Raw genomic sequence first — 27,707 nt, 5'->3', positions numbered from 1 at the left:
ATTTACATTATTTTAAATTTAAAATAAAGTTTCGCGTGTTTTACAGCGTGCGTGGTCACGGTGACTGAAGACAAAAGGTGTTGAATGTCAAAAGTATCGAAGTCCTCTATTTTCGCGGATTGTTTGTCTTGCGGTTTATAATAATAATACATAGCTTCAATCCGTTTAAAAAGTGTTTTATTAATGTGTAAAAGCTATGTTAACAAAAGACAATATAATATTGATATATTTTACAACAATCTTCCAACTTACCGTAACTTATTTATCACGCGAATGGGTATATTTATTAAGTTTTTAGTTTTCGTTATTATTATTCCTTTTTTAGTTATTGTTATGTAGCTGCTTGTTTAACTTTTTCCCTTACTAGCTTGCTTATGTTCTCATATTATTTACGTGTATGTGTGTAACATTTGTGAAGTCATATTTTCTTGTAAACTGTATGCGTAAACATTGTTTTAGAACTTATAACAAAATTATTATTATATATGATTTAGTACAAAAACATTGCCATTCAGGAGTTATACTCAGCGCTGTTTTAACGAGTTGACAATGACAATGTTAAGCAACTTCCCTGAGTTTTAGGATCAGAAGCCAGAAGTGGAAGTTCAGACGATAGGACGAGTGCATGGCTCAATATATAAGGCATATTTCTTGGCAGATGCTGCCTGCCCTTACTTCTTCTTAGTGACTCTGATGTTCCTTTTAGCACAATTCTTCGCGAGTGCTAGTGATTACTGGATTAGTAAATGGTAAGTCGTGAAGCACTGAAAGCTCTGAAAACCGTACCTATAAAACTCGGCTTGAGATTTTTGTATCTGTTTTCTTAATAAATTTATGAGCTCCTCATCATGACTGCTAAACCAATAAACATGAATATCATTTTAGGCTAAATTAGCCTCCAAAAAACTTGGTATGCTCAGCAAGGCGAGACGGTACTTCACTACGGGGCACCGCTAGCAACTCTATAAAGCGCAAATTCGGCCCCACATGGAATACTGTTCTCACCTCTGGGCGGGAGCTCCCCACTCCTTCCACATTTGACCCTATTTAACCAAGAACGGTTTGAATTGTTGAGGACCAATCCCTCTCCGAGCGACTTGATCCTTTGGCGTTGCGTAGAGATGTGAGGTCTCTGCATCTTCTACCGTATCATCCCCTCGACGTCTGCCGTTCCACGACTCAGCCTTTTTCAAGGCAATTTTTGCAATTTGACTTAGGGTCCTTCAAGAAAAGAGCGTACCAATTATTAAAAGGCCGGCAGTTACGTATAAATTGGTTTTATTTCGTTACATCGTTTAACATCAGGTCTAATTAATCAAATGAATTATTCTGTTGCCTATAATCATGTGCTGCAACTCTGAGCCGCTAGAACACCATAGCAACCACCAAATATCTCTTTATCAGCGCATGATTGGTACCCTGAAATATTCAGAAGCTAATTCAATGTAGTTCTCTCTCTCACATTAGATAAGTCTTAGCGCATGCTTATGAATGCCAAAAACGTTTACAAAAATTCGTAAAAGAGCAAGACTTATCCATCCGTTCGCAATACTTCCAGACCTTGTTCTAAGAAGAACGGGCAACACTCGGCAGGTTTTACATTAAAGTCTGGATCGCCATACCGCACCCATTTTTAAATATAACTTCTGCATTGCAGGAGCAATGCAGAAGATCACTTGACAGGTGACGCCACAATGGATAACTTGTTGTGGTCCCAGTATGGGCTGATGAGAAAGGATTTCGTCATCATATTCGGAGTTATTACTATTGCAACAGTAGCTGTGGCCCTAATTAGAGCTTTCTTATTCTTTACGCTTTGTATGAGGTCATCTATAAGGTATGTATTTCAGACAAATGTTCTTAATAGTGATATATTTATAAACTCAAAAATTGCTTAACATATGTTATATTTATTTCTAAAATATTGTAAAAAATTCTAATGATAAGTTAAAGTTGCAAGCCTAACAAAAAGTAAATTTTTCTTCCTCGTGAAACAAAAAATTAAAAATCCTTTCAATTATTTATTTATTCGATGTTAAATTATTGGTAATTATTGCGAGCAGTGTTGCCAAGTGGCTTCAGCATGCGATTGTCTCCCCTTAGGTCGATCCTCAGCTGTGCACCAATGGACTTTCTTTGTATGTGTGTATTTAACATTAGCTCGAACGGTGAAGGAAAACATCGTGAGGAAACCGGATTGCCTTGGACCCAAAAAAAGCGACGGCGTGTGTCAGGCGTAGAATGCTGATCACCTTCTTGCCTCTACTTCTGAGGCCCGGAGCTAAAATATTTATAGTGCCATTGATTCATTTTGTTTTTTATTTTATGTTAAATTATTAATGTATTTGATCTGATTTACAAAAGTGACTTTTGAAATAAAATTTTAAAATAAAGAAATTATGTCTCTGTAGAAGTCAATAATGTTGAAAACTGTTATTTGCACTTAGAGTTTGTTTACAAATAAATAGTAATGACACTGTCAGAGCAGTGTTGGTTGTGTACGACTCTCATCCATAAACACATAAGTTCGATCCCCGGCAGTGCACCAATTGACTTTCTCTGTAAAAGGAGTAAAACATAAATGATCCTGAAACACACAAAGATTGTAGCGTCGCTGATATTTTAGATTCCGAGTTCTTCATATATCTTCCGTGTGTCATTCACGTGTTATGTAATAAAATCAAAAACAAAAAAACATCAACCAAACAACTCACAGTCATTGTTGTTAATACCTGCTTCAAAATACGGGGTATACGAAATTCGACTCATAAAAACGCAGTATACAGAGGTAAACTGCTATTTAATTATATTTCAGTCTCCACGATCAAATGTTCGAGTGCATTTCTCTGTCACCAATGAGTTTCTTTCACGCGAATCCTTCGGGCCGGATTTTGAATAGATTCAGCAAAGACATGGGGTCAGTCGACGAGCTTCTGCCTCAGGCGATGCTCGATTGTTTCCAAGTAAATTCACTTTATTAAAAGTACTCTAAGCAACAGACTCATCAAATACGTATTTGTTTCGTGATCGATCGTGATGACATCGTGATTGCCTCGTTCACGAGGTTTACTGCAAACTGTTTCGTTTGGAAACGTATCATGTAATCTTCAGCCTAGTTTCAAAACATCACGTCATTTTATTGGTTAGCTGTGGACCTGTGCCTGCCAAGGTATATGTTCACAAATACTGATGATGATAACATATTTTTAATACACCTAAAAACCTGTAGATGCTGTCATGTGTATAATGATTCCAGATTATGTTGAACTTAATTGGTGTGATATTCGTTATTTTGGTTACTGAAGTGACGCTTCTGATACCCATTGCAACCGCTTTGATTATATTTTACATTTTTCGATTGATATATATTCGAACTACTGGTGCTATCAAGCGGCTGGAAGGAATAAGTATGTTTTATTTTATACACACTAATATTTACTTTTGTGAAGAAAAGTGCTGTTCTTCCACCGACCTAAAGGGTTTGGCCAGTTAAACCACTGACTGGCAAGATAGTAACAACGACTAAGATGCAGCTACAGTGGGAGATACGGTAACAGTGTTATCTCAGTGACGGTAGCCTATGTGTCAACAATTCAAAAGCTATCCTCGTACGTCGACCATTAAAGACAACAGTAGATATTCAACAAATAAAATGACGTATAAATTATCGTCTATTTTTACAATTTAAAACTAGCGTTTGTTAATAACAAAAAAATATAAGATTCTCATGAAAACCTTTACACTTCGTTTTTGTATCATTACAACTACAGTATAAGAACAATGCAAAGTTGTGCTTTAGTGATTTAAAAGTTTATTGGACTGGACACCTGCTACCATCAATCTATTTGTTGTCCATAAATACAATAAATAACTAAACATTAAAACTATTGATTTCTAACTGCGCAATATATATTTACTTTTTTACTTTACTCCAATTTAATAGTCAAATTTCCTTTCATCATTAACTCTTACGTTATATCATTAAGTTTTTGTATAATATTAAAAATACTTTCCAGCACGAAGTCCGGTCTTCAGTCACGTGAACGCGACGATTCACGGATTGCCTACCATCAGGTCATTCGGAGCTGAATTGCTCCTCTCTAAGGAGTTCGACAGACACCAGGACCTACATAGCTCCGCCTGGTACCTCTTCATTACTTGCAGCCGCGCGTTTGGCTATTTTCTGGACATCATTTGTTTGCTGTTTATCATTTGTGTCACCTTCAGCTGTTTGATGAAAAGTGGTACCTTTTTCGGCTTTTGTCTATTTTATTACATATATATAATACTTTTTAATATAATAGAATTCGTCAGTAATTAATAACAATGCTATATAAAATGTTTTAATTCATAAAAAAATGTGTGCGTGTACTAATATACACACGTAAGAAGTGAAACTTCTTTATGACCTTATTTTTCTTAAACTTTTTTATTTTTTTAAAAATGATCTACTATTTGCAATTTTACAGAAATTGATTAAATAAGATAAAGTTTAACAAAAGGCTTTTATTATCATAGACTTGAATACAAATAATACAATTCATTAATTGTAATAGATTTATTACTATCATTGTTATTAAAAGATGGCGCGTAACGAAAAAATGTTTTGCGTAACCGAAAAATGTGACGGTAAATATTTTTCCAACGCCAATAAAGAAATCTCACTTCAATATTATAATAACGTTTGCTACATAAATTCATCCATCAAAGCCTGTAGTCTACCACAGAGCTGTGGCACTACTCCAGCCAAGACCTGCTATTATTAGACCATTCTTCCATCTTGGGCGCAAATTGCAGCTGTTTCTGAAACCATGCAGACATGCAGGTCAGCTGTGCCTGACAAATGTCTTAGATTTTTATAACATGTCGGCTTTACGTTGTTTGTCTTCGCCGTAGGAGTAAGTTTAGACAAAAAATCTATAAAAGCACTGTGATTCGAACGCAAGACCTGAAGTTTGAACACTTAGGCTACTAGATCCGTACTGTTAACAATGTTACAATGTAAACAATGATCAAACAGAAATATTTTAGACTAAATTCAGGTTAAAATTTTCAGATATAGATGGTAGTATCGTAGGTCTGATAATAACTCAATCCATATCTCTGACCGGCATCTTCCAATGGGGGATGCGCCAGTCCGCGGAAATGGAGAACCAAATGACGAGCGTAGAACGCGTGTTGGAGTACACGGCATTACCCAAGGAATCTACAGTTATGGGGGTAAACAATATTGGACAATCCACTATATAGGGGGTACCTAGAGCAGAAAACTCTCTCGTCATCCTGGATTGCGGGAGAGTCAATGACGAGAAGACGTTTAAGAAATCTTTAAAAAATTGATATCTTTGGTGTGCTGTGCACTTTTCCACCTAAAGCCAGTCTAAAGCTTTTCTCGGTAAATAGACTTTTTAATGCAAAGAAGGATATTAGATATGGCGGACATTTTTGTTGGTGATGTCTTTTATAGAACTGACTACAGTTCAACCAAAGTATGTTACTAATGTACTGACAACACTTTTCTCCAATGTCTTCTGTAGAGTTGAAGGAATTGTTATTGGTCTTTTATATTTTCACAAATAACGCTAACTTGAAAATATCCTATTCATCTGGGATATAGGTCTAATGCTGCAAGAACTTTTCAAATCCGTTAAGTTTTGGAAGCTAAAAAATCAAATAGCAAACAAATCTTTCCTGTTTAGAGGCATCATGATATGTATCTCTGTTTTAGGCTACTTGTGGAGATGTTATTATAATCCCGCCTGAGATTTTGGACGGAGTTGAGTTTAACTAACGTGACCTTTACACAAAAAGCGTCCTTTTAGTTATGATTTAACGTATTTATGATGATATTTGTACGAATGTGTTTAGCCTTCCAATGAGGATCCACCCGAAGGTTGGCCAACGGAAGGAGCGATTGCCTTCGACAACCTCAGTCTGAAGTACAGTCCGGAAGGGAGTTACGTGCTACAAAACTTGCAGTTCAATATTAAGCCTCGGGAAAAGGTAATCCTAATATTGTTCAAATAAAGTAATGCTACATCTAAAAGTATCTGACTTCATCTCTTGTAAATGTGTCAAAAATAAGTGTTTAATAAAACGCCAATGTTGTCATTTTGATTACTTAGGTTTCAAAAAATCGCATTTATAAAGCCCCTAATTAAGCTATTTGGCTGCGACATATATACAAAGCAGTCGTTGTATGAATTAGAATTTTATATTAAAAAGCGTATAAAGCTTTAACTTAACTAAGCGCTTTTAACGTTAAAGCGTTTACTCTAAATTTATGAGTTTTATGTACATAAACATATAAACAGAAACTAGAAGACACATGTTATGTCAGTTTAAGTTTTGTCTTGGGCATTTATGAAGGAAGGTGCTGCTAGAGCAGGGGTAGACCCCCTAAAGGAAGAATCCTCGACCAGTCTCTACTCTGACTGACTTGAAGGCTCCAGGGGCAGTGGGGAAGTTGTATATATCCTTGATCAGAAAACTTTTATCTTGTTGCTTTGACTTCTTATCGCAATTGTTTGTATGGAAACTTTACGCCACAGATAGGAATAGTAGGAAGAACTGGTGCAGGTAAATCGTCCATCATCCAAGCACTGTTCCGCTTGGCGTATATCGAAGGCATTATTGCTATCGATGGCGTGGACATCACCACTATCAAACTGGACTCCTTGAGGCAGAAAATATCGATTATTCCTCAGGTACTGTTACACTGTTTAATATGGAGTATTTTTTTTATATATAACAGGGGGCAAACGGGCAGGAGGCTCATCTGATATTCAGTGATAGCGCTGCTTGAACACTCGCATTGCCAAAAGGCTTGGACGTCAATGCAGAATACAAAATACCATCCGTATCACCTCTATGTCGATCGTTCCGCAACTGAGCGTTTCTGAAAACATTTTTTGCTGCACATCAACACTATGTGGCTGCCAGGTGCCCACTGAAGTATTTTCGAACCAATTCGACCTAGGGTCCTTCAATAAAAGAGCGTACCAATTCTTAAAAGGCCGGCAGTGCCTTTGCGAGCTTTCTGGCAGTGCGAGTGTCCATGGGCGGCGGTATCACTTTACATTAAGTGAGCCTCCTGCCCGTCTACCTCCTGTAAGATAAAAAAAAGTGCGTTGACGGCCTTTTAAGAACCGCTACGCTCTTTTTTTAAAGGACTGTAAGTCGAATCGGTTCGGAAATATCCCGATAGGCTTTAGATAGCTTTAAAAACGCTCAGTTGTAGGTATTTGTCTGAACAACTCTGAATGGAGAGTGTCCATGATAAATGCAGTAGAGGATGCAGAGAAGTGTGTTGCAGACATTATTTACCCTTTGATGGTCGATAACCTAAATAAATATATCAAACGCCTTCACAATCAAACGCACTGGTTTTTTACATTTTCACAATTAATTCATCTATCAAAAATCTAACCGTCCCAGGAGCCGGTATTATTCAGCGGGACTTTGCGAAGGAATCTGGATCCGTTCGATGAGTACCCAGCTCAAGTATTGCTCGCGGCGCTGTATAATGTAGAACTCCTGTCTGACGAAGGGGACCTTGGTACGAATAAGAATATTCTTTTATTATGTAAAATTCCTTCCAATGGACTTTCTTTCTTTGTGGGCATTTAACATCCGCTCGAACGGTGAAGAAATCATAGTGAGGAAACCGGCTTGCTTTAGAGCCACAAAATCGGACGGCGTGTGTGACACAGGAGGCTGATCTACTTGCCCACGTGGCCTACTTACGTCATGTGGAGCAGGCTGTAGTAGTTGAAGGTGAATGTGAATCATGAACATGAATCTTTAAGACAAAATTTGACATTTTCGCAAATTCATCTCGCCCTTCGTTCATCGCCCTTGATTTCATCTTTTATCGACTTATGGAGGAAGGAAATGTACTGTTCGTCCAAATTAAAGGGACGATCTAGATCTAGTCTTACCACTGACTGGTCGACCCGAAGGCCCCAGTGGCTAAGGTCGAAAAGTTGTATATATATGCAGCCGGAATCATCAATAGATTCAAAAGATTTTACTTATGTGAATAAATGATTTTAATGTTTTTGATCGCGAATCAAAACCTACAGAAGCGTTAAACAAGCAAGTATCGGATTGTGGAGCCAACTTCAGCGTTGGTGAACGTCAGCTCGTGTGCCTCGCCCGGGCTATCGTCAACGACGACAAAATTTTGTTACTCGACGAGGCCACGGCGAACGTCGACGCTCAGACAGACGCCCTGATCCAATCGGCTATACGGGACCACTTCAAGGCCTGCACCGTGATCACTGTGGCACATCGGCTCAACACTGTCGTCGACTCCGATAAGGTAGGATTATATGTAATGCTTGTCCACACATATTTATAGTATTGTCTGTTGTTTAAATAGCTTTTACACATTAAGAAAATCACTTTTTGAACGGATTAAAGCTATGTATTATTTTTAAAACTTATAGTTATTTACGTAACTCTACATTTTTTCCGACGTTTCGCGTACTTTTCAGTGTGCGTGGTCACGGTGACTGAAGACGAGAGGTGTTAAGGTGTTCTTTAAAAATAATACATAGCTTTAATCCGTTCAAAAAGTGTTTTTCTTCACACATAATTATTTAATTAAGTATGTAATAGACATAAACTGTGAAACACTTTGTTCTATTGTCAATAGTTCCGCAGCCTAAAGTTTTTCGAATAGGATTCTAATGGTGAAATTTCAATCGGGTTTTGGAGCCAATTTAATGCAAACAAAACAATCAAATCTCTGTTCTTTGTAATATTAGTCACTCTGAATTCTCCACCACGAAGCAGTCACGCCGCGGGAGATAAAGGAGTATGAGTAATGCTTTTCTCTACGATTGTAAAAACGATTGCTAATTTCGTGTCCTGAATAATGTTAAATGAAAGTTCAAATCCAGTAAATTGTATTTTAATTTAAAAAAAAGTTGCTCTAGAACGAGATGGAAAATAAAAGGTATTTGGAGGCATATGTCGAAGATACAGGTCTTTCTGTTTATTACTAATTGGCCAAACTACAACATACTCAAATATACTAAAATTTAATCGATTAGTCCTTTTCAGTCAATTGGCCAATTAATATTTTTTTTCGGCAGCCGCACTTATATTTGTTATATTGTGTCGTCATCGTCTCGCCAATCAATATTTTGGTTTAGCGTGTGCTACCATTTTATTGTACTTAATTATAATTATATATTGATAGGAGAAATTCGATAAAATAAATGTAATTTAAAAAAAATGCTTGGTGGACCACATGCGGCCTGGATTGAACCATTTAGTTAAAATAAGTTTAGTTAAATCCTCGCGGATGCTGGAGGATATGTTTTCTAGGCGTGATGACTCTTCTAGCTTGGGACTTCTTACTTCAAGCCAATTGACGACTAAACATAACGACGATGACGACTATATCAACTGGATTCCTTTTTATTATAATAATAAGGCTTTATTTTACCACATCTTATTACCACTCATAAGATAATGTCCTCCAATTTTGCCACCCTATTTTACTTTTTGCCGCCGCCATCAAATATTTTCAACCCTTTCCATCTCGTTGGCAGCCCTTATTGGAAGCGAGTAGTACATATATGTAAAACTGGTAGAAAGGAGTCGTGGTTACAGAATATACGGCAGTAGACCGGCATCGCCTATCAGCTTTTTAAACCAGAAGAAGAAGTATATGTTAATTTAGATCACCCTTATTCTAATTCATTCAATAAGGCTTGTAAAATTAGAAATGAATTTTACAAAATATGATTAACAGATTCTAGTCCTGGACGCCGGTCGTGTCATGGAATTCGATCACCCCCACATCCTCTTACAGAATAGAAAAGGCTATTTCAGAAAAATGGTGGCTGAAACCGGACCGGCCATGACACAACTCCTGCACAGGCAGGCTGCTGAGGTACCCTCGCTCAATAATATTACAGTGAAACCTGGTTAATTGGGATCTCAAGGGACCAAGACATATGTACCAATTATTGAGGGTTTTCAATATTCCAGTTTTCCAATTAAACCGGTTTAAATTTATAGTTGTCTCATTTACCTACAGAGGTCGAAATGTGCCGTTATTCCATTTTTAGAGGTGGACATGTTAATAAAAATGCGTATTTTTGATGTTATGAATTTAATGACGTCGAAAAAAAATACGAAGTTTATGACTTAAAGTAATCGGTTATGTTTGTTTGTATTTGATTGCTAGTTGCTAGCAAAACATGAGATATGTAGTACTGACAATCAAAGCATGCGCGAAAGACGACGAGAAATGTATGTAAACAAACACGTCAAAACGTGTTGACACCTGAAACCTTTGTCTCACTTATACAGGTAATTGAGCTACAGAGTCTCAATTGTAGAGGTAAACATCGAAAAAGTTTTAGAATTCAAGTCTTATTTAACCAGGTTCAAAAAGGTCCCATTAACTGAGGTAATTTAATGAAAAAGAACCGGGACTTCGTTGCAACTCTCAATAATAGAGGTTTCTCATTTATCCAGATCCCACTTAACCAGGTTTCAGGTTTGTTTAGCAACCTTGTAAGCGCGATTTTGAGTTCAGTTAGGCCATAAGACTTAAATTTCTTAGCTAGCTACTTACTACGTATAATTGATAGTTTTTTTAGATCTAGGTTAAATTAGCCTTTTAAAAATTGTTTCGTCGAGAATCAAATCTAGAAACTTGGAGTTACGTGTTGAATATTGTTAACTTTCTGTATGTTTCATGATTATTTTAAAATGTAATAGGCAAGTAGGTGATCAGCCTCTTGCGCCATACATCGTGGACTTTTCGGGTCTAAGTCAAGCCGGTTTCCTCAAGGTGCTTTCCTTCACCGTTCCAACGAATGTTAATGAGCAATCCATTGGTGCACAGGCGGGGTTCGAACCTATGGCCTTGTGGATAAGAGTCGAACGCTGAAGCCGCAAGGCCAACACGGCTCTTCTTTAATTTCGTTTGGATATCGATACAGTTTTTAAATGAATCTAAAAATGTTTTCAGAATTATCAAAACAGGACAGTGGAGGAATAAAACGAGTTTTTTGTGAATTATTTATTAAATTAAATACATTTTTATTTATAAATATTATTCTTATTAATACTTAAGGTACTGCGGTCGAATCTCATTGTAGCGCCATTCAAGTATTACGTAAGCAAGAAGGTGGGGGGGGGGGAACTTTTATTTTCTTATTTGGTGATCACGTTACATTGTCTATGCTTGAAAACGAAATGCATTTACGAGGATTCCTACAAAAAAGTAAAACGATTACGTACTATTATTTTTGAGAGCTTTGCTTTCTTTTGATGACAAGAGGGGGGGGGGGGGCTGGAAGAAAGTGCAGTAAAGCTGCTTACGTACTTAAACGGGGCCGTAATTATTTCTTCTCGTACGTCTATCGTCAGGAATCTTATCCATTGTCAAACCCTATACGTTTTTGTTACACCCAATGGACGCGTGACACAGTCGGCTGATCACCTACATAACACCACACAAAAATAAAACCATAGAAAATTTGCTGAACGATGTCATACTTTCATTGCCTTAACTGCAAAGTGATTAGATCTTTATTATTTGGTATTAAGGTACATTTTGGTAAACAATTGTAAAAATAGTTCAAATAGTCTCGACATTACAATTGAGACAGGCCAATTGCAGTTCCATTCTCTTCTTGAACCCTTGGATTAGACCATCCATTCTTCTGTAATAGAGAGAAATTATTTTTAACCACACTAAGATTATGGACAAACATACACTTTTGAAATTTCTTCGTTATAAAATATTTTACAAACATTTAGTTAAAAATATGTATTGTCTTAATGTGTTACCAAAAGAATCATACTTTCGCTATTTTGTTTAAACACCTGACATTTCTTTTTTAAAGAAAAGAGTACACTCCAATGATTAATCAATCAAAAGCAACTCACTTTTTATCTTCCTCGTTGTCGAGTGGTGGAAGTCCAGCCAGAGCCTCGATCAGGTAGCTCCTGCAAGACAACTTTTCATAAGAACAAGCTCCTTAAACCCCTTTTGTATTGCACAAAGAAGAAAAACTCAATTGTCTGTTTAGTTAAGTTAGATAAAAAAATGTTTATTATTATTATACAGTTACAAGATGTACAATAAGTCTACAATCTGCGCTTACAAACAGCGTACCAATTCTTTAAAGGTCGGCAACGCACTCGCTAGCATTGAGTGTCCATAGGCAATATCACTTGATACCAGATGAGCCTCCTGCCCGTTTGCCTCATATAACATAATTTTTTTTAATAGATCTGCGCTTACAAAGAGCGTGCCAATTCTGAAAAGGTCGGCAGCGCCTACTGCCATGCCTACCCCATACTGCCAGAAGGCCGCAAGTGCGAGCCTTTTGGCAGTATAAGTGTCCATGGGCGGTAACACTTAACAACAGATGAGCCTCCTGTCCGCTTGCCCCCATAAATACCAAGTTTTTTTGGGAAGACTTGGCCCCCAGCTAAGTTTTCCCCGTTCTCAAACCTCAAGAGAGCGTTCGCTGGACAGAAATTATACGCTGATGAAGGATTAATCACCAAAACTTAAACCTATTATGAGGCTGAATACAAATCTTTTAAAAAAGTTTTTTGTGCGTTAGCCTACAAACTTTTCCACCGGTACCTACAATTTTCGATCACAGCGACCTTTGATCAGTCAGTGGTTAGTCAGGTCAGAAGAACAGTAGACTTTGCTTCCTCCACTCCAATTGCATTTTTACAGATAGAGACAAAAGACTGCAGATATTAATTTAGTTTATGAATGCTAAAAAAAATCTCGTAACCGTTATTAAAGATTATATAATTATATTCTTATATGAATCTGGAAGGTAGGAAATTGGTTAATTAATTTCAAAAATTAATCGGGCATAGATACTAAAATCAATAACACTGTATTTATTTTATATTGTTTAGTCTGTGTTATGCTAAAGTTGACAGATGCCAAATGACAACTGACTGCGATGGTTAATTATTTAAATAAGTTGTAAATCAATACATGTGTTTGTAACTCGTGCACTCACTCAGCCTTTCTAGTGAGGTGTTCGCTGCAGGCCAGTCTCAATAGGGCGCAGTCCAGCCTGGCGCGGAAGGCAGCTGTGCGGGACAAGGGCGTGGCTGCCAAGCGGGACACCTCCTCGCACACCGTCTCGCAGATGTCTCGCACGTAGCGGGACGAGGAAGGCCCGCAGATGCTGTCCACCTGATGTCATGTTTTGAAATATGACGTCATGGCATCATTTTTTTTATATAAAAAATATATATTTTTTTAAAATAAAATTACTCAATTAATTTAGATTGTAAACACAACAAAATGAATAAACATTCTTTTGTCATTGATTTTGATAATTGAACTGTCAACTGTCGAAACGTCACTAAATGTCAAACGTCAAAAATAAATAGTCGTTCGTAACAGACTAAAAATAAAATAAAAAAAGGTCACCTCCGCGTGCACGGCGATGAGGTTGTTGATGATCTCGTAGACGTAGGGGCGGGCGTCGGTGGGCATGGTGAGGGGCTGGTGGCGGCCCACGAACATACTGGGTTCGATGGTGCCCACCAAGGGATCCCCCTTCTGCTCGATGTACTGCTCTCCGATACGCGTCTCGAGCGAGTTCAGGGCCTCGCGGGACGCCTTGAGTCCCGCAAGGGGGGGCCCGACGCTGTAGCTGTTGCAGGGAGGAAAAATTAGTATCTAAGTCGACTGCTATTTCAAGCCAATTTATCTTTATTCGTACTTCTGAAAGGCATCAGCGACGCGATCCAAAATGACCTTCCGCGTGTAGTGGGCGTTAGCGTTCGCGATGAGCAGCTTCTGCTGCCAGGAACGGGAACCGCTCTCGGGGCTGTCCTCCACCGATTGCTCCAGAAGGATCGACAGGCTGCTGTTGTCGAACTCCTACAAGAATACATATCCTTACGGCACTAAACCAATTATGTCAAAGAAAAAATACATAATATCGCTACAGTGAACTCACTCTGCGAACATATAGTAACGAGCTAGCGGTTCAGATAGATCTCTTCAAGGGTTTCTTTTTAAAGAAAATTAGAAAATTAATTGTACTAAAAAGACACAAATTGCGCGCAAATATACACTGATTTTCCTAGAATCAAAACCTAGTCTTATAAAAAACAGTTATTCTCACAGATTCATGAATGGCGAAAATAAAAGAAGATACGAGAATTACCAAAGTCACGATTGATGAGGATAGGAAATGTTTATGTAGAAGAGTTTAAAAAAGATTTTAGGGAGGTAGTCAATCGTATGGATATTCCATAACTTTATGGAGGAGATCCTAAATGAATTGCCTCAGAAGAAGCTGTGAGATGGAATTTCCAAAAAGCACTAATGAGAGGAGGATAACATTATAATTATAAGGATCTGAGAATTTGAATAATTTTTAAGATAAGACGGACTTTTGGGATTTACTTAATTATGTGAATTTAATTGTTATAATATTATAATTATGTGACCAGTGAGTCTATTTGTAATTAGACATGCTTTTATTTTTTTTTAAATGTTGTGCAAAAAATACCTCCTCATGATCCAAGACCAGTCCCTCCAGCACTGACACGAAGGCCATTAGGATCTGCTCGGTTTGCTTGTGGAGGGTGAGCAGGGGTGGCGAGTTCTCCGCCAGGAGAGGAGTCTCCCGACGGCCGCAGGGCAGCACGCACTTGCTGATGCTCGACAGGGCTTCTTCGATGTACGATTCCAGGAGGTGGGGCTAGACCGTTTTATCCAAATTTTATATAAACAACATAACGGGAACCAGGAATGCATTTTATACTAATACTTTTAAATGCTTTATTCTGATGAGAAAGAAAAATACAGGATATATAGGTAAAGTAAATTGCACCGGCCCCCACACTAGGATTCCCTGTGTCGTGGGCAGCCAGGCTCTTCCTTTTGACATGTAAACAGTGTTTTACTTAATGACTTCGACATAACACATTTATGTTTCAACCAATTTTGCACAATAAGAATATTTTCTGTATCATAGGACAGGTTGACAAGATGCTCTTTGAGATTTTTAGTAAGTGTATGTAATGTGAGTTTTGAAATGATAATTTTGATTTTAAACAAGTGGCAAAGTTGCAATGTGTGGTAATCTACTGAATATATAAGATAAATAACTAGGCAAAGCACTGACTGCAGCGCCATCTGCCGGGCTAAAGTCTAAATCTAAACCATCCAGGGCGCCACCCAAATGCATACAAAATAAAAATGTATGCGTGTACTAATGTACACACGTAAGAAGTGAAACTTCTTTAAGACCTTATTTTTTTTTTAAAAATCAAGTATATGCAACTTTACAGAAATTGGTTAAATAAAGTTAAATTAGATAAAATTTAACAAAAGCCTTTCATTATCATAGACATGAATACAAATATTACAATTATTTCATTTTACCTTATTACAACTAAGCTTATTACAGAATTTCATTAATTGTAATAGATTTATTACTATCATTGTTATCGTTATGGTACACTCACAAGTCCAGTGATGGCCCCGTAGTCGGTGAAGTCCTGCACCTTCCAGGTCTCGAGGCCGCTCAGGGCTTTCACTCGCCGCAGAGCCCTCTGCAGGAACACCGACATGCCGTGCACCCGGTACTCGAATATCACCTTCTCCACTATGGCGAGGGGCTGCAAGTGCACTTTGAGCGGAAATTGTTCATAATGACATTCATCTCAGGGAATGTGTCTCTTATATACCTGTGAAGGCAAATCCAGCTTCAAGAGCGACTCGTACGCCTCTCTGAGGTGCGCCAGGTTGGCTAGAAGTCTGGCCCTCAAGGTGTCCGGCGGCAAGGCTCCGGCGGCCCCGCTCCCGCCCATGAGGCAATACCGCATGTGCTCAGAGAACAGCTCCACTGCGGCTATTATCATCTCCTGTACAACACGACTGTCACTTGGTAACGAAATTTATGTAAATTGTCAAATGTTAAATATTATTATTATATATAGACACAATGCATCCGGCCCTCGCGTACCTTCAACTCGGCGTGCCTCTGCGGGTCTGTGGGTCTGCCGGCCAGTTCCCCCGCGAAGTACCTTCTGGCCAGAGGCCACAGGGCGTGCAGCTCCCGGGACAGAGCTGCGCTTGCGCACGCGCACCATGACCCGCGGCTGACACCCCACGAGACCCCGCTGTCATCGCGCGATTTGCGTTTACCTGGCCATCATTACCATATTTACTAACTTCTCTATCGGATTGCTGATTAAGGCATCCTAAAAATTGGCAACCTTCCTTAACGTTTCTCAAAATTATTATTTTTCTAGATATATAGAAAATTCTTCTTACTTTAATGACATATTCCGAAAGTTATTTCTTTTAAATTTTTATTTGAAATTATTAAAAATTAAATTATAATAAAAAAACATTAAAATCACCCTTTTCGCTGTTCTCCTGCTCCTCTTTCTGCTTGAAATAATCCTTGACCTTATTCATGAGTGCCATGAGATACTGGTGTCGGCTGCTCACGGCTTCCCAAGCCGCGTCACCATCCCAGTTCAGGCTTATTAGGAGCCTTCAAGAGGAAATTCTGTTTATTCATAGTATTTTTAATATATTTCAGTTTCAACAACAATTGTCAATAATTATTTTAACTGTCTCTTTTTATCACAGTCTAAGCACAATTTGACTGAAAGCGACGAAAGATAACTTAATCGCGTGTAAGCAAATGGAGTAAAAATAACAGAAATTCTTCTTCCGAAGTGAAAAGTAAGCAAAACACTGGACAGTATACCTGATGTACTTGGTCTGTTCCTGAACGTTGCAGGGCATCGTTTTCATCCTCATGTAAAGGTTCTCCTTCAAATCCTCTATCTTCTTGTCGATTTCATCCAATATTTTTTGAAATAGCTGAAATTAGGACACAATATAACAAAATCAGACAACGTTGGGCCACAATACCACCCGATGTCAGGGGAGATGCGGCCTATTAGGTGGGCACCCTTGCCCAGGAGATGTCTATACGAGCGCCGCTTAAGTGACCCCATAAGAAACTGTTCAGGGAGATGGAAAGGGACCAGGAGTTCCACTCCTTTGGCCCCTTTGTTACAAGACACGGCGATCAAAATCGTATCGACGTAGCAGGGGGGGGAACTCCAGCGTGCTTCTAGATGAGCGTTTTTTTTTTTTTTTTTTTTTTATAAAATAAGGGGCAAACGGGCAGGAGGCTCACCTGATGTTAAGTGATACCACCGCCCATGGACACTCTCAATGCCAGAGGGCTCGCGAGTGCGTTGCCGGCCTTTTAAGAATTTGTACGCTCTTTTCTTGAAGGACCCTAAGTCGAATTGGTTCGGAAATACTTCAGTGGGCAGCTGGTTCCACATAGCGGTGGTGCGCGGCAAAAATTGCCTTGAGAAACGCTCAGTCGTGGAACGTCGGACGTCGAGGTGATACGGGTGGAATTTTGTATTTTGCCTCGACGTCCGATGCTGAAACTCAGCTGCAGGTATTAATCCGAACAACTCCTCTGAACACTCTCCATGGTAAATGCGGTAGAAGATGCAGAGTGACCCCACATCTCTACGCAACGCCAAAGGATCGAGCCGCTCGGAGAGGGATTGGTCATCGACGATTCGAACCGCTCTTCGTTGGATACGGTCAAGTGGAAGGAGCTGGTACTGGGGAGCCCCCGCCCAGAGGTGAGAACAGTATTCCATGTGGGGCCGTATTTGCGCTTTATAGAGTTGCAAGCGGTGGCCCGGAGTGAAGTACCGTCTCGCCTTGCTGAGCACACCAAGCTTTTTGGAGGCTAATTTAGCCTTTCCCTCCAAATGACCGCGAAACTGAACGTCGTTCGATATGTCAACGCCAAGTATTCCGATGCGTTTTTTTCAATTTTTTAATATTAAGATTTTAAACAAAACTCTCGTTAATCGTAAATTAATTAATAAAAAAAAATATTATTTTGACGAATATTTTAATGATCCTAATCCTTGTGATTGATCATACAAATTGTATGACTCAAAACTTGGAGATTAAGGAGCGGCGGAGAGTTTCTTGGCAGTTCTTCTTGCCCGCTCTAAGCCTTTGACTTGCGAACTGGTAGTAAATGTTTATTTATTAACACTTCGTTGCACAAACATTACAATTGACATAATTAAATGAGAAGTAGACTCTTACAGGCAACCACAGTGAAAAAAAATAAGGTAAGCAAGAAGTGCAAAACTAAATCATAAAGAAAAAGTGAAAGTCTCACAGGAGTTATTACGAAAGTTAGTATATACGGGATACTATGTGGATAGGTAATGTTTGTACGGTAGAGACTTAATGGAAGATAGTGAAGGAGCTAAGCAAATAGGGACGGGAACTGAATTCCATGGCCTCACTGCAGGGAGGAAGAGTTAAAGAAGAGTTATGAGCTGTGATTTCAAGGATATAGTTTTCGGAAGAGCGTACGCGAAAATGAACAATCAGAATCAATTTGACAACTTTTCTTTTGACGTTCATGAGTGTATTTAGTTGCCTATATGATTAAAACAACATGCACAGATTATAAAACACACGTAATAAACATACCTTGACGTCTGTATTTCCAAAGAGATTCTTGACTCTGGTGTAGTCGTTGACTACAAGGTCGTATTCCTTTTTCTTTATATTCTTATCTATAGACGCGGGCAGTTGGAAAAGAAATTTATGCCGCGTCAGCATTGAAAGGGCTTCCCTCGTCTTGTCCGCGTTCTCTTTTCGAGATAGTATTTCGGAGAAGAGGGAGTCGGCCAGCGATATTGATTCTGAAATAAATTTAATCTAAGTGCAATGTTTAACACACAAATTTATAACCATAGCTATCCAAAGTCAGGATCGCTATCGCTATTGGAAAATACTGGCGCAGATAATAAAAACAGCATTGCTTTATTTTTATTCGCCTTTTACGATTTATCTGAACTCAAATCAATAACATAGCAAGGAGTTTTCACTGTTTCTATAAAAGGGCCTTTTATTTATGTATTTCAAAATCCTACACCTAACAAACAATTATGCTAAAAATATGTATAGCTAAAGATGGAATACATAATACAGTGTAAACTTCATGTAACGTCTAATCTGTTAAATATTTTGCTGGGCCGTGTTGAACTATCGCATTTGTCGAATTATAGAGTACTGCCTACGACCTGTCTGAAGATCTGTCGTCCTGACCTTTATACAAAATATTACCTTGTAATCAGATAAATTACAAGAGTCTATGTGTTATATGTGAAGTAAAAATAGTAATTCATTATGTATGACAAATATAGTAGATTTAACAAGAAATTAGAGACCTTGCGTTTTATAAATATCATAAAATTAACTTCATTAATTGAAATTCAAAGTAAGCAATCAGAATCAAAACAATATAGTGGTGGTGCGATAGTGAAGATTGTCAATAAAATATTCAATACTAAATAAAAGACAGTATTTGATAACAGGGGTTTCCGGGGTTCCGGATTACCGGGTGTCAACTGTTTATGAAAATACAGTGTAAACAGGAGTTCACTAGGAAGTAACGTCCCTCGATTTAACGACGAACTCCCTAAAGCGTCGTAATCAATTGGCTTTGGTTGGTTTAGCTGGTCCTCCATACAATACACTCTACATAGCTTTACACTCACTCTCAATAACGACAAAATTTTGTTGCTAAAATTAGCAAAAACTGCGCAGCTATGTACGTTCTTTTGTCCCTTTATTATCCTAGTAATAAACTGGACTGTCGGCATCATGCATACAGATTTATAAGAAATTCGTTCTTTTATTTACAAATTGGGATTGCCTGCACGTGTATTGTTTTGGACCATGTCTGATCAGTAGGAATCATGGATTATCCATACACGTTTTTCTCTTCATTTAAAAACAAGCCATTATAATGCCATAAAAAGCACAGTCGCATCAGTGTCGTTATATAGAGTTTACACTGTATTTACAAAAAAGGTTCAAACATTTATGAAAGGGAAAAAGCAATACAAATTATCAAATACATTTAACTAAGTAATACCTAATTCGGCTGTGTTGTGTGATGGTGTAAAAGTGGGGGTATGCACGTGAAGGTGTATTGTGGGGTGTGCTCATGATGCAGGTGATTTTGTACTATGAATATTCTTAATACTTTTTACTACATTTTAATACTAATAAATTGAGATTTCTACTCAAAATTCCATGAACTATTGTAGATTAGATAGTGGACATAAATTCCAATTATTTGGTCAAATACAATATTCAATGATAAGGCAATCAAGTCATACATTCTAGATAGTGAGCAGGAAAAAATATAAAAAAAGATTATGCTCATTTTAACGTTATTTTTTAACAATTAGGTAAAGATAAAATAAAAGCAACACAATTTGAAGGAAGGTCAAATGCACATACAGATGCCAAGGAAGAGAAGAGTTATTCATGGTTATTTATACCCTCAATAGCAGCCTGTAGACTCGGCAGAGGTTCCCTGCCATTCTTTCTCTCATCATCCTCATACATGTTCTTGAGTAGAACAAGTCGGTCCAGTTGGTCCATCACTGCCCCCGTGTTGGCTTTTAGAAAACTCAACTGACCCTCCTTCTGGCCTTCTACCTATGAGATATTATATCCATATGTATAAATACAGATATTATATTATATGGAAAGATGTATTTTGAGTCTATTTAATATATATATCAATTGCGTTACAACCTTTTTAGGCTCGCGCCTCAGATTTCTGTATCTGTTTCATGATCATTTGTTAATCTAATAGGCAAGTAGGTGATCAGCCTTCTGTGCCTGACGCTCGACTTTTTGGGTCTAAGGCAAGTCGGTTTCCTCACGATGTTTTCCTTCACCATTCGAGCTAATGTTAAATGCGCACATAGAAAGAAAGTCCATTGGTGCACGGCCGGGGATCGAACCTACGACCTCAGTGATGAGAGTCGCACGTTGAAGCCACTAGGCCAACACTGCTCTATCTCTGAGGTTCCAGGTGATTGCAATATTCACTTTGTCTGAAACATCTTGTCTTATTTTTTAAAATGATCATGCAGGTAGCGCCTGATAATAGTAAAAAACAAAGGCCTATTCATAATTACATATTTTTGTCTATGGCTAGATTAATAGTGCCACTTCAACTATAACAAGTATACTTGTAAGCTTTTTTCAATATTATCTTTTAAGAAAATCTGATAAATGAAATAAATGATTTTTTTTTACTGATATTTCATTTGAATGGATTACCTTCCTCTGTAGAAACACAAGCCCAGCCTTTAAATCTTCAAATGACGTGTTGCTGTGGTGCTCCAACAGATACCAGCCCGGTTGGAAGTTCTCGTCAGTTAGCTTACCAGATCTATATATATTTTATCATACAATTATTATAAACAAAAAGTTTAATGTGCAATTAATATTAGCTTATAAAGTGAGGGGTGTACCATTTATCCAATCCAAAAATCAACATGTGTCAGGTATAAGTGGCTATTGAAAGGACTACTCATATTTGGTTGTAAAAACCAATAGTCATAGTAGATGATGTTGTTATTAAGTATCTAATACAAAAGAATTCAGTTGGGACCTTTGAATTTGGTCAATATAACCAGTATGTAATTCTAAATGATGTCATCATAAATGGTTTGACCATCCCAAAACCCTTATATAGATTTCTTACCCATCAGGAAACATTTCATTGAGTTCTTCTTCAGGAAATTTATAATCATCCCCTTCTGTAGATAACCCAAGGGGATCTGGGGGAGTATAAGCAGTGGGGGACATGGGTCGTCGGCCCCACGGCAGTGCTGGTGGGGCTGTTTCCTCCACCCACACTGCGCTTTCTTTTACTGGGCCAATGGACTCATGGTATCCTAAATTTAATATACAGGTTTTTTTTATTTTTACAATCGATTTAATATACAGCAGATAATAAATAAAATTATGGTTTTTTTTTTCTAAAAATAGTTAAACCATGACTGTAAATGATGCAAAACTACATACCTCTAAATTGCACAGTAGATGTGCCCTCTCCACCTGACCGTGTAGTAACAATTATGTCCCCACGACCTTTACAAGGGCCAGATCTAGCAACAATTTTATTTCTACTCTTCCATTCAGCTGAGAGCAGGCAGTCACACCCACATATTTTAAGTCCTTTAAACCATAATTCTCTATTAAAAAACCTTGATATATTAAAATAAAGTAGTCAGAACATACTGTAACTTGATTCTATAGTATCATTTTCCTTTGTACTGATATATATATATATATATATATATAAATTGTACAGATTTTCATTGTTTTGTCACAAATACTATAAATCATTATGTCCATAATGCAAGACCCCAATCTGTTCTTGAAAAGTTTAATATTAGTAAAAATTAAACATCTCGCAAAATTTGGTATAGATGTTTGCCTAGTCGTAGTCACCTATGAGGTCTGTTGCTCCAGTTCCCAAGAATTCGCCTCTGATTGTAACCCTTGTACCAGGTGGCCCTTCTTTTGGTGATATACCGGTAACTACGGGTGGCGGACCCATTGTCAACTAGAAAAATATTATAAAAAAGTAAATATAAAAGTACACAACAAAAAATTTATTAGTATATATTTTGTGAGACTAACCAAATGAGTAGACCTAAGTTTATTTTTTACCTCGCTGCAAATGAATAATTGATGTAATATTACTGTAGATTTATTTGATTTTGCGTTACAACTAGGTTTAGAAGCTAGAATGTCTATAAAATTAAATAATAAACTTTAGTCAACAAATAAAGAATGTATTCAATTGTAAATGTCAATGTCTGATGTCATCGTATACAATCGAAGGATCTACTACCGTCTAATCAGTTTGGAGGGGATTTCTGCTTTTGTGTAATGTATGGACTAGTATCAAGTCTTTAATTTAGAAGTAGTCTGTGTAATATTGAGCGACGATTGGGAGGCGAGACTATTTTTAATTTCGCATTTTAATATTTATAATTATTGGACTTGTACATAATTTTGGAAATGTTAATATTAAAAGTGATAAATTAATAAGTGCATCGGACAGAAATACAGTTTATAATATTTTTCAAGCATGTGAAGAAGAGAAAATTCAAGTTGTATGTGCTTAATTTGTATTAATCACACTCAAAACTATGGCTCAGTCAAATTTTAGGTACATTGATTTTAGTTTTTTACAAATTTTATCTTAACAGGCAATGTTATGCTAATAAATTAATGTCTAATTTAAATATTATAGTGCCGTTGATGAGTATGGGTTTGAAAGACACGAAGATTTTGACTACGCAAGCTATGAAGAGTTCATGTCTGTATATCTTAAGGTATTGGCCTCGAGAGCGCATAAATGGTCTACAATGCTTGGCGAAGGAAAGTCGGTCAAACGCACGAACACTATTAAAAGATACGTACGCAAAGGAATACCAAGTAAGTTTAAAAATCTACTTAACGTATTCGTACAATTATGTTTCTATTTTAATATTAGATGAAATTGGTGATATTTTCATGATGCTTATCTCAATACTGTGCATTACTTTGCCAATGTTCATAAAGTACCGTAACTATCCTAACTAACTTCAGGTGAACACCGCCCATCAGTATGGATGGCAATCTCAGAAGCAGACAAAATGCGAGATCTAGCTCCTGACCTGTATCATAAAATCTTAGACAGCCCTTTTGAGAAGGAATTAGTTGATCTTGTGAAGACAGATTTACCGCGGACATTTCCAGATAACATTTATTTCACTAAGGAGGCAAACCACCAAACACATTTATTTAATGTGCTTATTGCTTATGCCCATAATAATAGAGTTGTTGGTTATTGTCAAGGATTAAACTATATTGCTGGTATGTAGCTAAATATATATTAATTATTGTTCTATAAGAATATAAATTTCTTATCTCTTAATATAACATGATTAAACATAAGTTGATAATTAATATGAATCATACTTGCACAACTAGTGAGCAAATCAAGGATCAATAGGGATTAATTAGTAAATGAATAGTAGTATCTCATATCTAATTAATTAATGATTGTTTAATTATGAACTACTGGTATTCATACTTAATTATATCAGTAGTAATTATCTGCAATATTAAATTTATTAGAAAAGCCTTTTTTCTATACTTGAATAAAAAATAATCAACTTAACACTTTTTAGGGCTATTATTGCTGGCTACAAAAAGTGAAGAAACTTCATTCTGGCTGCTCAAAGTATTAGTGGAAAAAATACTTCCTGATTACTACACAAAAACTATGGACGGCCTCATTGTTGACATTGAAGTGTTATCTGAATTGGTAAAGTTCAAGGCACCTGATGTACACCAACATGTGATTAACTTAGGTATTGATTGACATATATCTTGTATATCAAATAATCCTGTGACTGTTGAGCTGTTACTTTATCTCATTTATGCATGAAGAAATCTTATTTTGTTATCTCTTTTATCTGAGTGTATTGATTAATTTCCAAAGTTGATAATAAATAGTTGTGGTAATCACTGCCACAAGTGTGTTTTCTTACAAGGGGTACGAGATATTATCATAATATTAAATACATATGTTAACCTGATTTTAAAGTTAAGCAAAGAATTAATTCCTAAAGCAAGAGACTTCTTCAATATCATAATAACAATTATACATGTTCAGTGATAGTATGGTTCCTAAAGGTTTAGTAGGATTTTAAAAATTGTCTGATATATAATAATTGTGCTTGAATACATGAAGTATACATTCACAATAAAAGACAGCATGTTCTATGTATGTATGAATAAATGTATGAAACTCTATTTTCAGGTTTACCATGGGCAGTTATCACTACTAAGTGGTTTGTTTGTCTCTTTGCTGAAGTGTTACCAATAGAGACAGTCCTCAGAATTTGGGATTGTCTATTTTACGAGGGCTCAAAAATTTTGTTCCGAGTTTGCATTACATTGATCAAAACAAATAAAGAGGCTATTATGGCATGCAATGACTTTACCTCTTTAGCCGAGTGTTTTAAAGCCATTGTTAAAAATGCAAGTGCATTACACTGTCATGAGTTTATGCAGGTAGGTTCATTTAAAATTTATTATTATAATTCTTTATAATATTTTTGGGTTACCTTTCCTTCTCTCCGTATGCCTGAAAGTGATTAGGTTGGATAGGTAGGATGATTAGCATATTTTTTTTAGTAAATCATACTATTTACACTATGTAGTATTGAATTCGGAAAATACTTAGTTAATTAAAAGCATTGTCCATGTTGGCATCTTAAAAATTACAGAAGATGTAAAAGTGTAGTAATCTATAAAGTGCACAAAATCAACTTAAGTAATTTTTGTTCTTTTCAGTCAATATTCAAAGTACCTGGAACACTTTCAAATGCCACAATTATCAAATTACGTGCTCGCTTCGCGAAGCAGCGCCGAGAGCAACAGCAGAAGGAGCCACCACGATGAACAAATTAATAAACTTGATCTCTAAAAGTACCAAATGATGTTCTATTTAATCTTTTGTAAAAATTCGTCATGACAGCATGGCAAGGCCATTAATGAATTTCATTTTAATTGAGATTCTAAGCTTCTGTTGTGAAATAAAGATATAAGACTTAACATGACACTAAACTTTGTTACATTTCTCTCAATGTAGAAAAGATTTCTATCAGTTATTACCTTTTTGGGTATGCTTTTTTTTATTATATACTATATTTGATGGTACATATTGATTTTGAAAGTTATTTAGTCTTATGTTAGGATTAATAATTTATTTTAATTATATTTGAGTGAGACACATTATTTTTAAGCAATAAATAAGCAAAGCATTAATCATTTGCTTAGCATTTTTGTGGAATTTATAGAAGTGTAAAAACTTAATTAATATTGTTTGAAAAATTATTTTATGCCATAATTATTGAATCATTCTATTGGTTGATTTTTACTTTTTGGATATTCAATTAGTGCAGTTCTTATATAAAAAAATATTCTAATTACAACTTTTTCGTGAATACTATACATATATAATTATTAAAGCAAGCCATATGGCTGATTTTATAAATTGTTATAATGATTTTAGCAAATGTTTTATTCAAGCTTTGTATAGTGTATTACACTGGTTATCAAAGAAAACATTTATCTTACAAGATACTGAAGAATTATTATATAATAAGGTTAAATCCCATCACTAAAAAAATATAAAATCTTTTTCAGTTGTCCCACAATAGTCAATCAGTTCATTATAAATGGTATTGGTATTGTAATTGTGTACTTTTGATGTGCTTTTTTGTCTTGTCACAATTTATTCATGTCAATGATAGATAAATGTCAACTAAGGTTATGAAATTTCTATATGTACAGATATATTTCAAATATATATTAATGTTTTAGATGTTTAAAATTTTATTTATTTTCTCCCAGCATTAAGAGAGAATATTACTACTCTGCACCTATTGCCTTCTAAATGTTGATCAAAAACTCATCATATTTATTTAATCTTTTATTAAAACAAACAGATACAATTTAAACTACTATTATACATTACATGTGGGATTCATGATTTTCCACTTTCTAAGAGGTCTTTAGCTTCATTTATTTTTGCTGCTATTAATGGTGACCCTCCTTTATCTGGGTGGTTTAGTAACATGATACGTCTATGAGCCTCTCGTATCTGTAAAAGTAAACATTCTAAATTACAGTCAAATGTAATAAAAATATTTTAAATTTTGTTGGTTACAAATGTTATGCTATTTTCAATAAGTATAAAATTTTATGCAAACTTTATAATATAGTTTTAGAAACAATTCTAGTTTAAGTATAATGTACTGTTTAGCCAGCACTTACAAAATAGTGAATTCCTATGGTTTCATGTTCCCTTTACCTTAGATTTAGTTGCTGTTGGACTAACTCCTAGGATAAGAGCAGCTTCTCTTTTTGTCATTTTGGGATCAAAACCTCCTTTGTAGTATTTCGAATTTGCTAAGCTTTCAGCATCAAATTTAGGTAGATTTTTTACAGCTTCAGCAAATTTCATTGAAGCATTTGGCATTTGCTTAAGTAGATATCGCCCAGCAAAACCTACTGCAGCCATTCCAAGTCCTGCTAAAATCACTGAAACAGCCTATAACGGGGATTTCAGTAAAATTATTAAAAATGTAAAAGAAAATAAAATCATTGCACAACATGACTACCTACCATTGTTTGTAAATATTAAATACAAGATTTTAGTTAATTTTCATGTTCAAACGAAGATTTTTGAATCGTTAATAAAGTTAATCCAAATAATTTTGTTTATTGTGAAATCATAGTTGTCTTCTTGCACACAAATCATAGGCTTTTGCTTTTATTGTTATTAAAATATCTTTTGAGGTTATCAGTTAGCTGGACATTTCACGTACTGTTAAATAGTAAATACTTAATAGTGTAAACTGTCATTGATGAAGTTTTTATATTGTTCATTTTACTCTCTTGCCGGTTCCTAATTTGTGGACATTTTTATTTAAATAATAAAAAATACAATATTCAAAAGTGTCGTAAGTCTTTAGTCTTAAATAGAGTGAAAAAATTCAACCCGTAAAATTAAGTCTACATATTATATGGATAAAATACCGACGCAGATGACAATAAAACTTAAACAATAAAATATAAAGTTTTGAAATTCAGTTTTATAAAATATATAGTTAGTCAGGTTCAGGACTTCTTTAAACATAAAAGTATTGTATCCTTAATTTGATAATTAAGAATTTGAATTTAAAAACCGGTTACCGGTTTTCTAAGCCGTTAACAC

The 27,707-nt window shown here is 36.2% G+C and overlaps 4 protein-coding genes across 7 annotated transcripts in view; 2 read left to right on the top strand and 2 right to left on the bottom strand.

Annotated features, from left to right (window-relative positions):
- LOC123717675 (ATP-binding cassette subfamily C member 4-like) overlaps positions 1 to 11,143 on the top strand; it is a 28,710-nt gene extending 17,567 nt beyond the window's left edge. For 2 of the 3 annotated variants that reach the window (XM_045673803.1, XM_045673805.1), the window contains exons 18-29: positions 583 to 749; positions 1,658 to 1,837; positions 2,816 to 2,963; positions 3,257 to 3,407; positions 4,017 to 4,244; positions 5,057 to 5,220; positions 5,869 to 6,003; positions 6,552 to 6,707; positions 7,438 to 7,558; positions 8,085 to 8,323; positions 9,767 to 9,907; positions 10,997 to 11,143. In XM_045673803.1, the coding sequence (XP_045529759.1) occupies positions 583 to 749; positions 1,658 to 1,837; positions 2,816 to 2,963; positions 3,257 to 3,407; positions 4,017 to 4,244; positions 5,057 to 5,220; positions 5,869 to 6,003; positions 6,552 to 6,707; positions 7,438 to 7,558; positions 8,085 to 8,323; positions 9,767 to 9,907; positions 10,997 to 11,026 (1,860 nt within the window). In that variant the 3' untranslated portion in view covers positions 11,027 to 11,143. The remainder of the gene's footprint in view (positions 1 to 582; positions 750 to 1,657; positions 1,838 to 2,815; positions 2,964 to 3,256; positions 3,408 to 4,016; positions 4,245 to 5,056; positions 5,221 to 5,868; positions 6,004 to 6,551; positions 6,708 to 7,437; positions 7,559 to 8,084; positions 8,324 to 9,766; positions 9,908 to 10,996) is intronic. The other variant, XM_045673804.1, reaches the window with a different exon arrangement.
- A 363-nt stretch (positions 11,144 to 11,506) lies between these two features.
- On the bottom strand, positions 11,507 to 22,744 carry LOC123717676 (exocyst complex component 2). Of its 2 annotated transcripts, none has more exons than XM_045673806.1 (18): positions 22,568 to 22,744; positions 22,376 to 22,490; positions 21,947 to 22,099; positions 21,624 to 21,816; positions 21,197 to 21,308; positions 20,404 to 20,563; positions 18,539 to 18,753; positions 16,755 to 16,870; positions 16,399 to 16,535; positions 15,999 to 16,180; positions 15,721 to 15,897; positions 15,499 to 15,651; positions 14,538 to 14,729; positions 13,740 to 13,900; positions 13,445 to 13,670; positions 13,026 to 13,204; positions 11,920 to 11,979; positions 11,507 to 11,693 (listed from the first exon to the last, which is right to left on the bottom strand). In XM_045673806.1, the coding sequence occupies exons 2-18, from the start codon at positions 22,482 to 22,484 to the stop codon at positions 11,609 to 11,611; spliced, it is 2,610 nt and encodes an 869-aa protein (XP_045529762.1). In that variant the 5' UTR covers positions 22,485 to 22,490; positions 22,568 to 22,744; the 3' UTR covers positions 11,507 to 11,608. The 2 variants fall into 2 exon arrangements, with proteins under 2 accessions (XP_045529762.1, XP_045529763.1); XM_045673807.1 differs by having other exon boundaries at positions 22,598 to 22,736.
- Positions 22,745 to 22,848: 104 nt separating this feature from the next.
- Positions 22,849 to 26,300, top strand: LOC123717892 (growth hormone-regulated TBC protein 1-A). Its single transcript, XM_045674143.1, has 6 exons — positions 22,849 to 23,102; positions 23,187 to 23,371; positions 23,525 to 23,791; positions 24,109 to 24,291; positions 24,744 to 24,997; positions 25,280 to 26,300. Exons 1-6 carry the CDS (start codon positions 23,083 to 23,085, stop codon positions 25,385 to 25,387), a joined length of 1,017 nt encoding a protein of 338 aa, XP_045530099.1. The 5' UTR covers positions 22,849 to 23,082; the 3' UTR covers positions 25,388 to 26,300.
- Positions 26,301 to 26,407: 107 nt separating this feature from the next.
- On the bottom strand, positions 26,408 to 27,391 carry LOC123717783 (mitochondrial import inner membrane translocase subunit TIM14). The gene is made up of 3 exons (XM_045673971.1): positions 27,116 to 27,391; positions 26,802 to 27,041; positions 26,408 to 26,591 (listed from the first exon to the last, which is right to left on the bottom strand). The coding sequence occupies exons 1-3, from the start codon at positions 27,116 to 27,118 to the stop codon at positions 26,475 to 26,477; spliced, it is 360 nt and encodes a 119-aa protein (XP_045529927.1). The 5' UTR covers positions 27,119 to 27,391; the 3' UTR covers positions 26,408 to 26,474.
- Positions 27,392 to 27,707: the final 316 nt, after the last annotated feature.

The sequence above is a fragment of the Pieris brassicae genome, chromosome 13 (assembly GCF_905147105.1).
Source record: "Pieris brassicae chromosome 13, ilPieBrab1.1, whole genome shotgun sequence".
NCBI classification, from domain to species: domain Eukaryota; kingdom Metazoa; phylum Arthropoda; class Insecta; order Lepidoptera; family Pieridae; genus Pieris; species Pieris brassicae.
The sequence above is the reverse complement of the archived record's forward strand: the minus strand, read 5'-3'. Positions and strand labels throughout refer to the sequence as shown.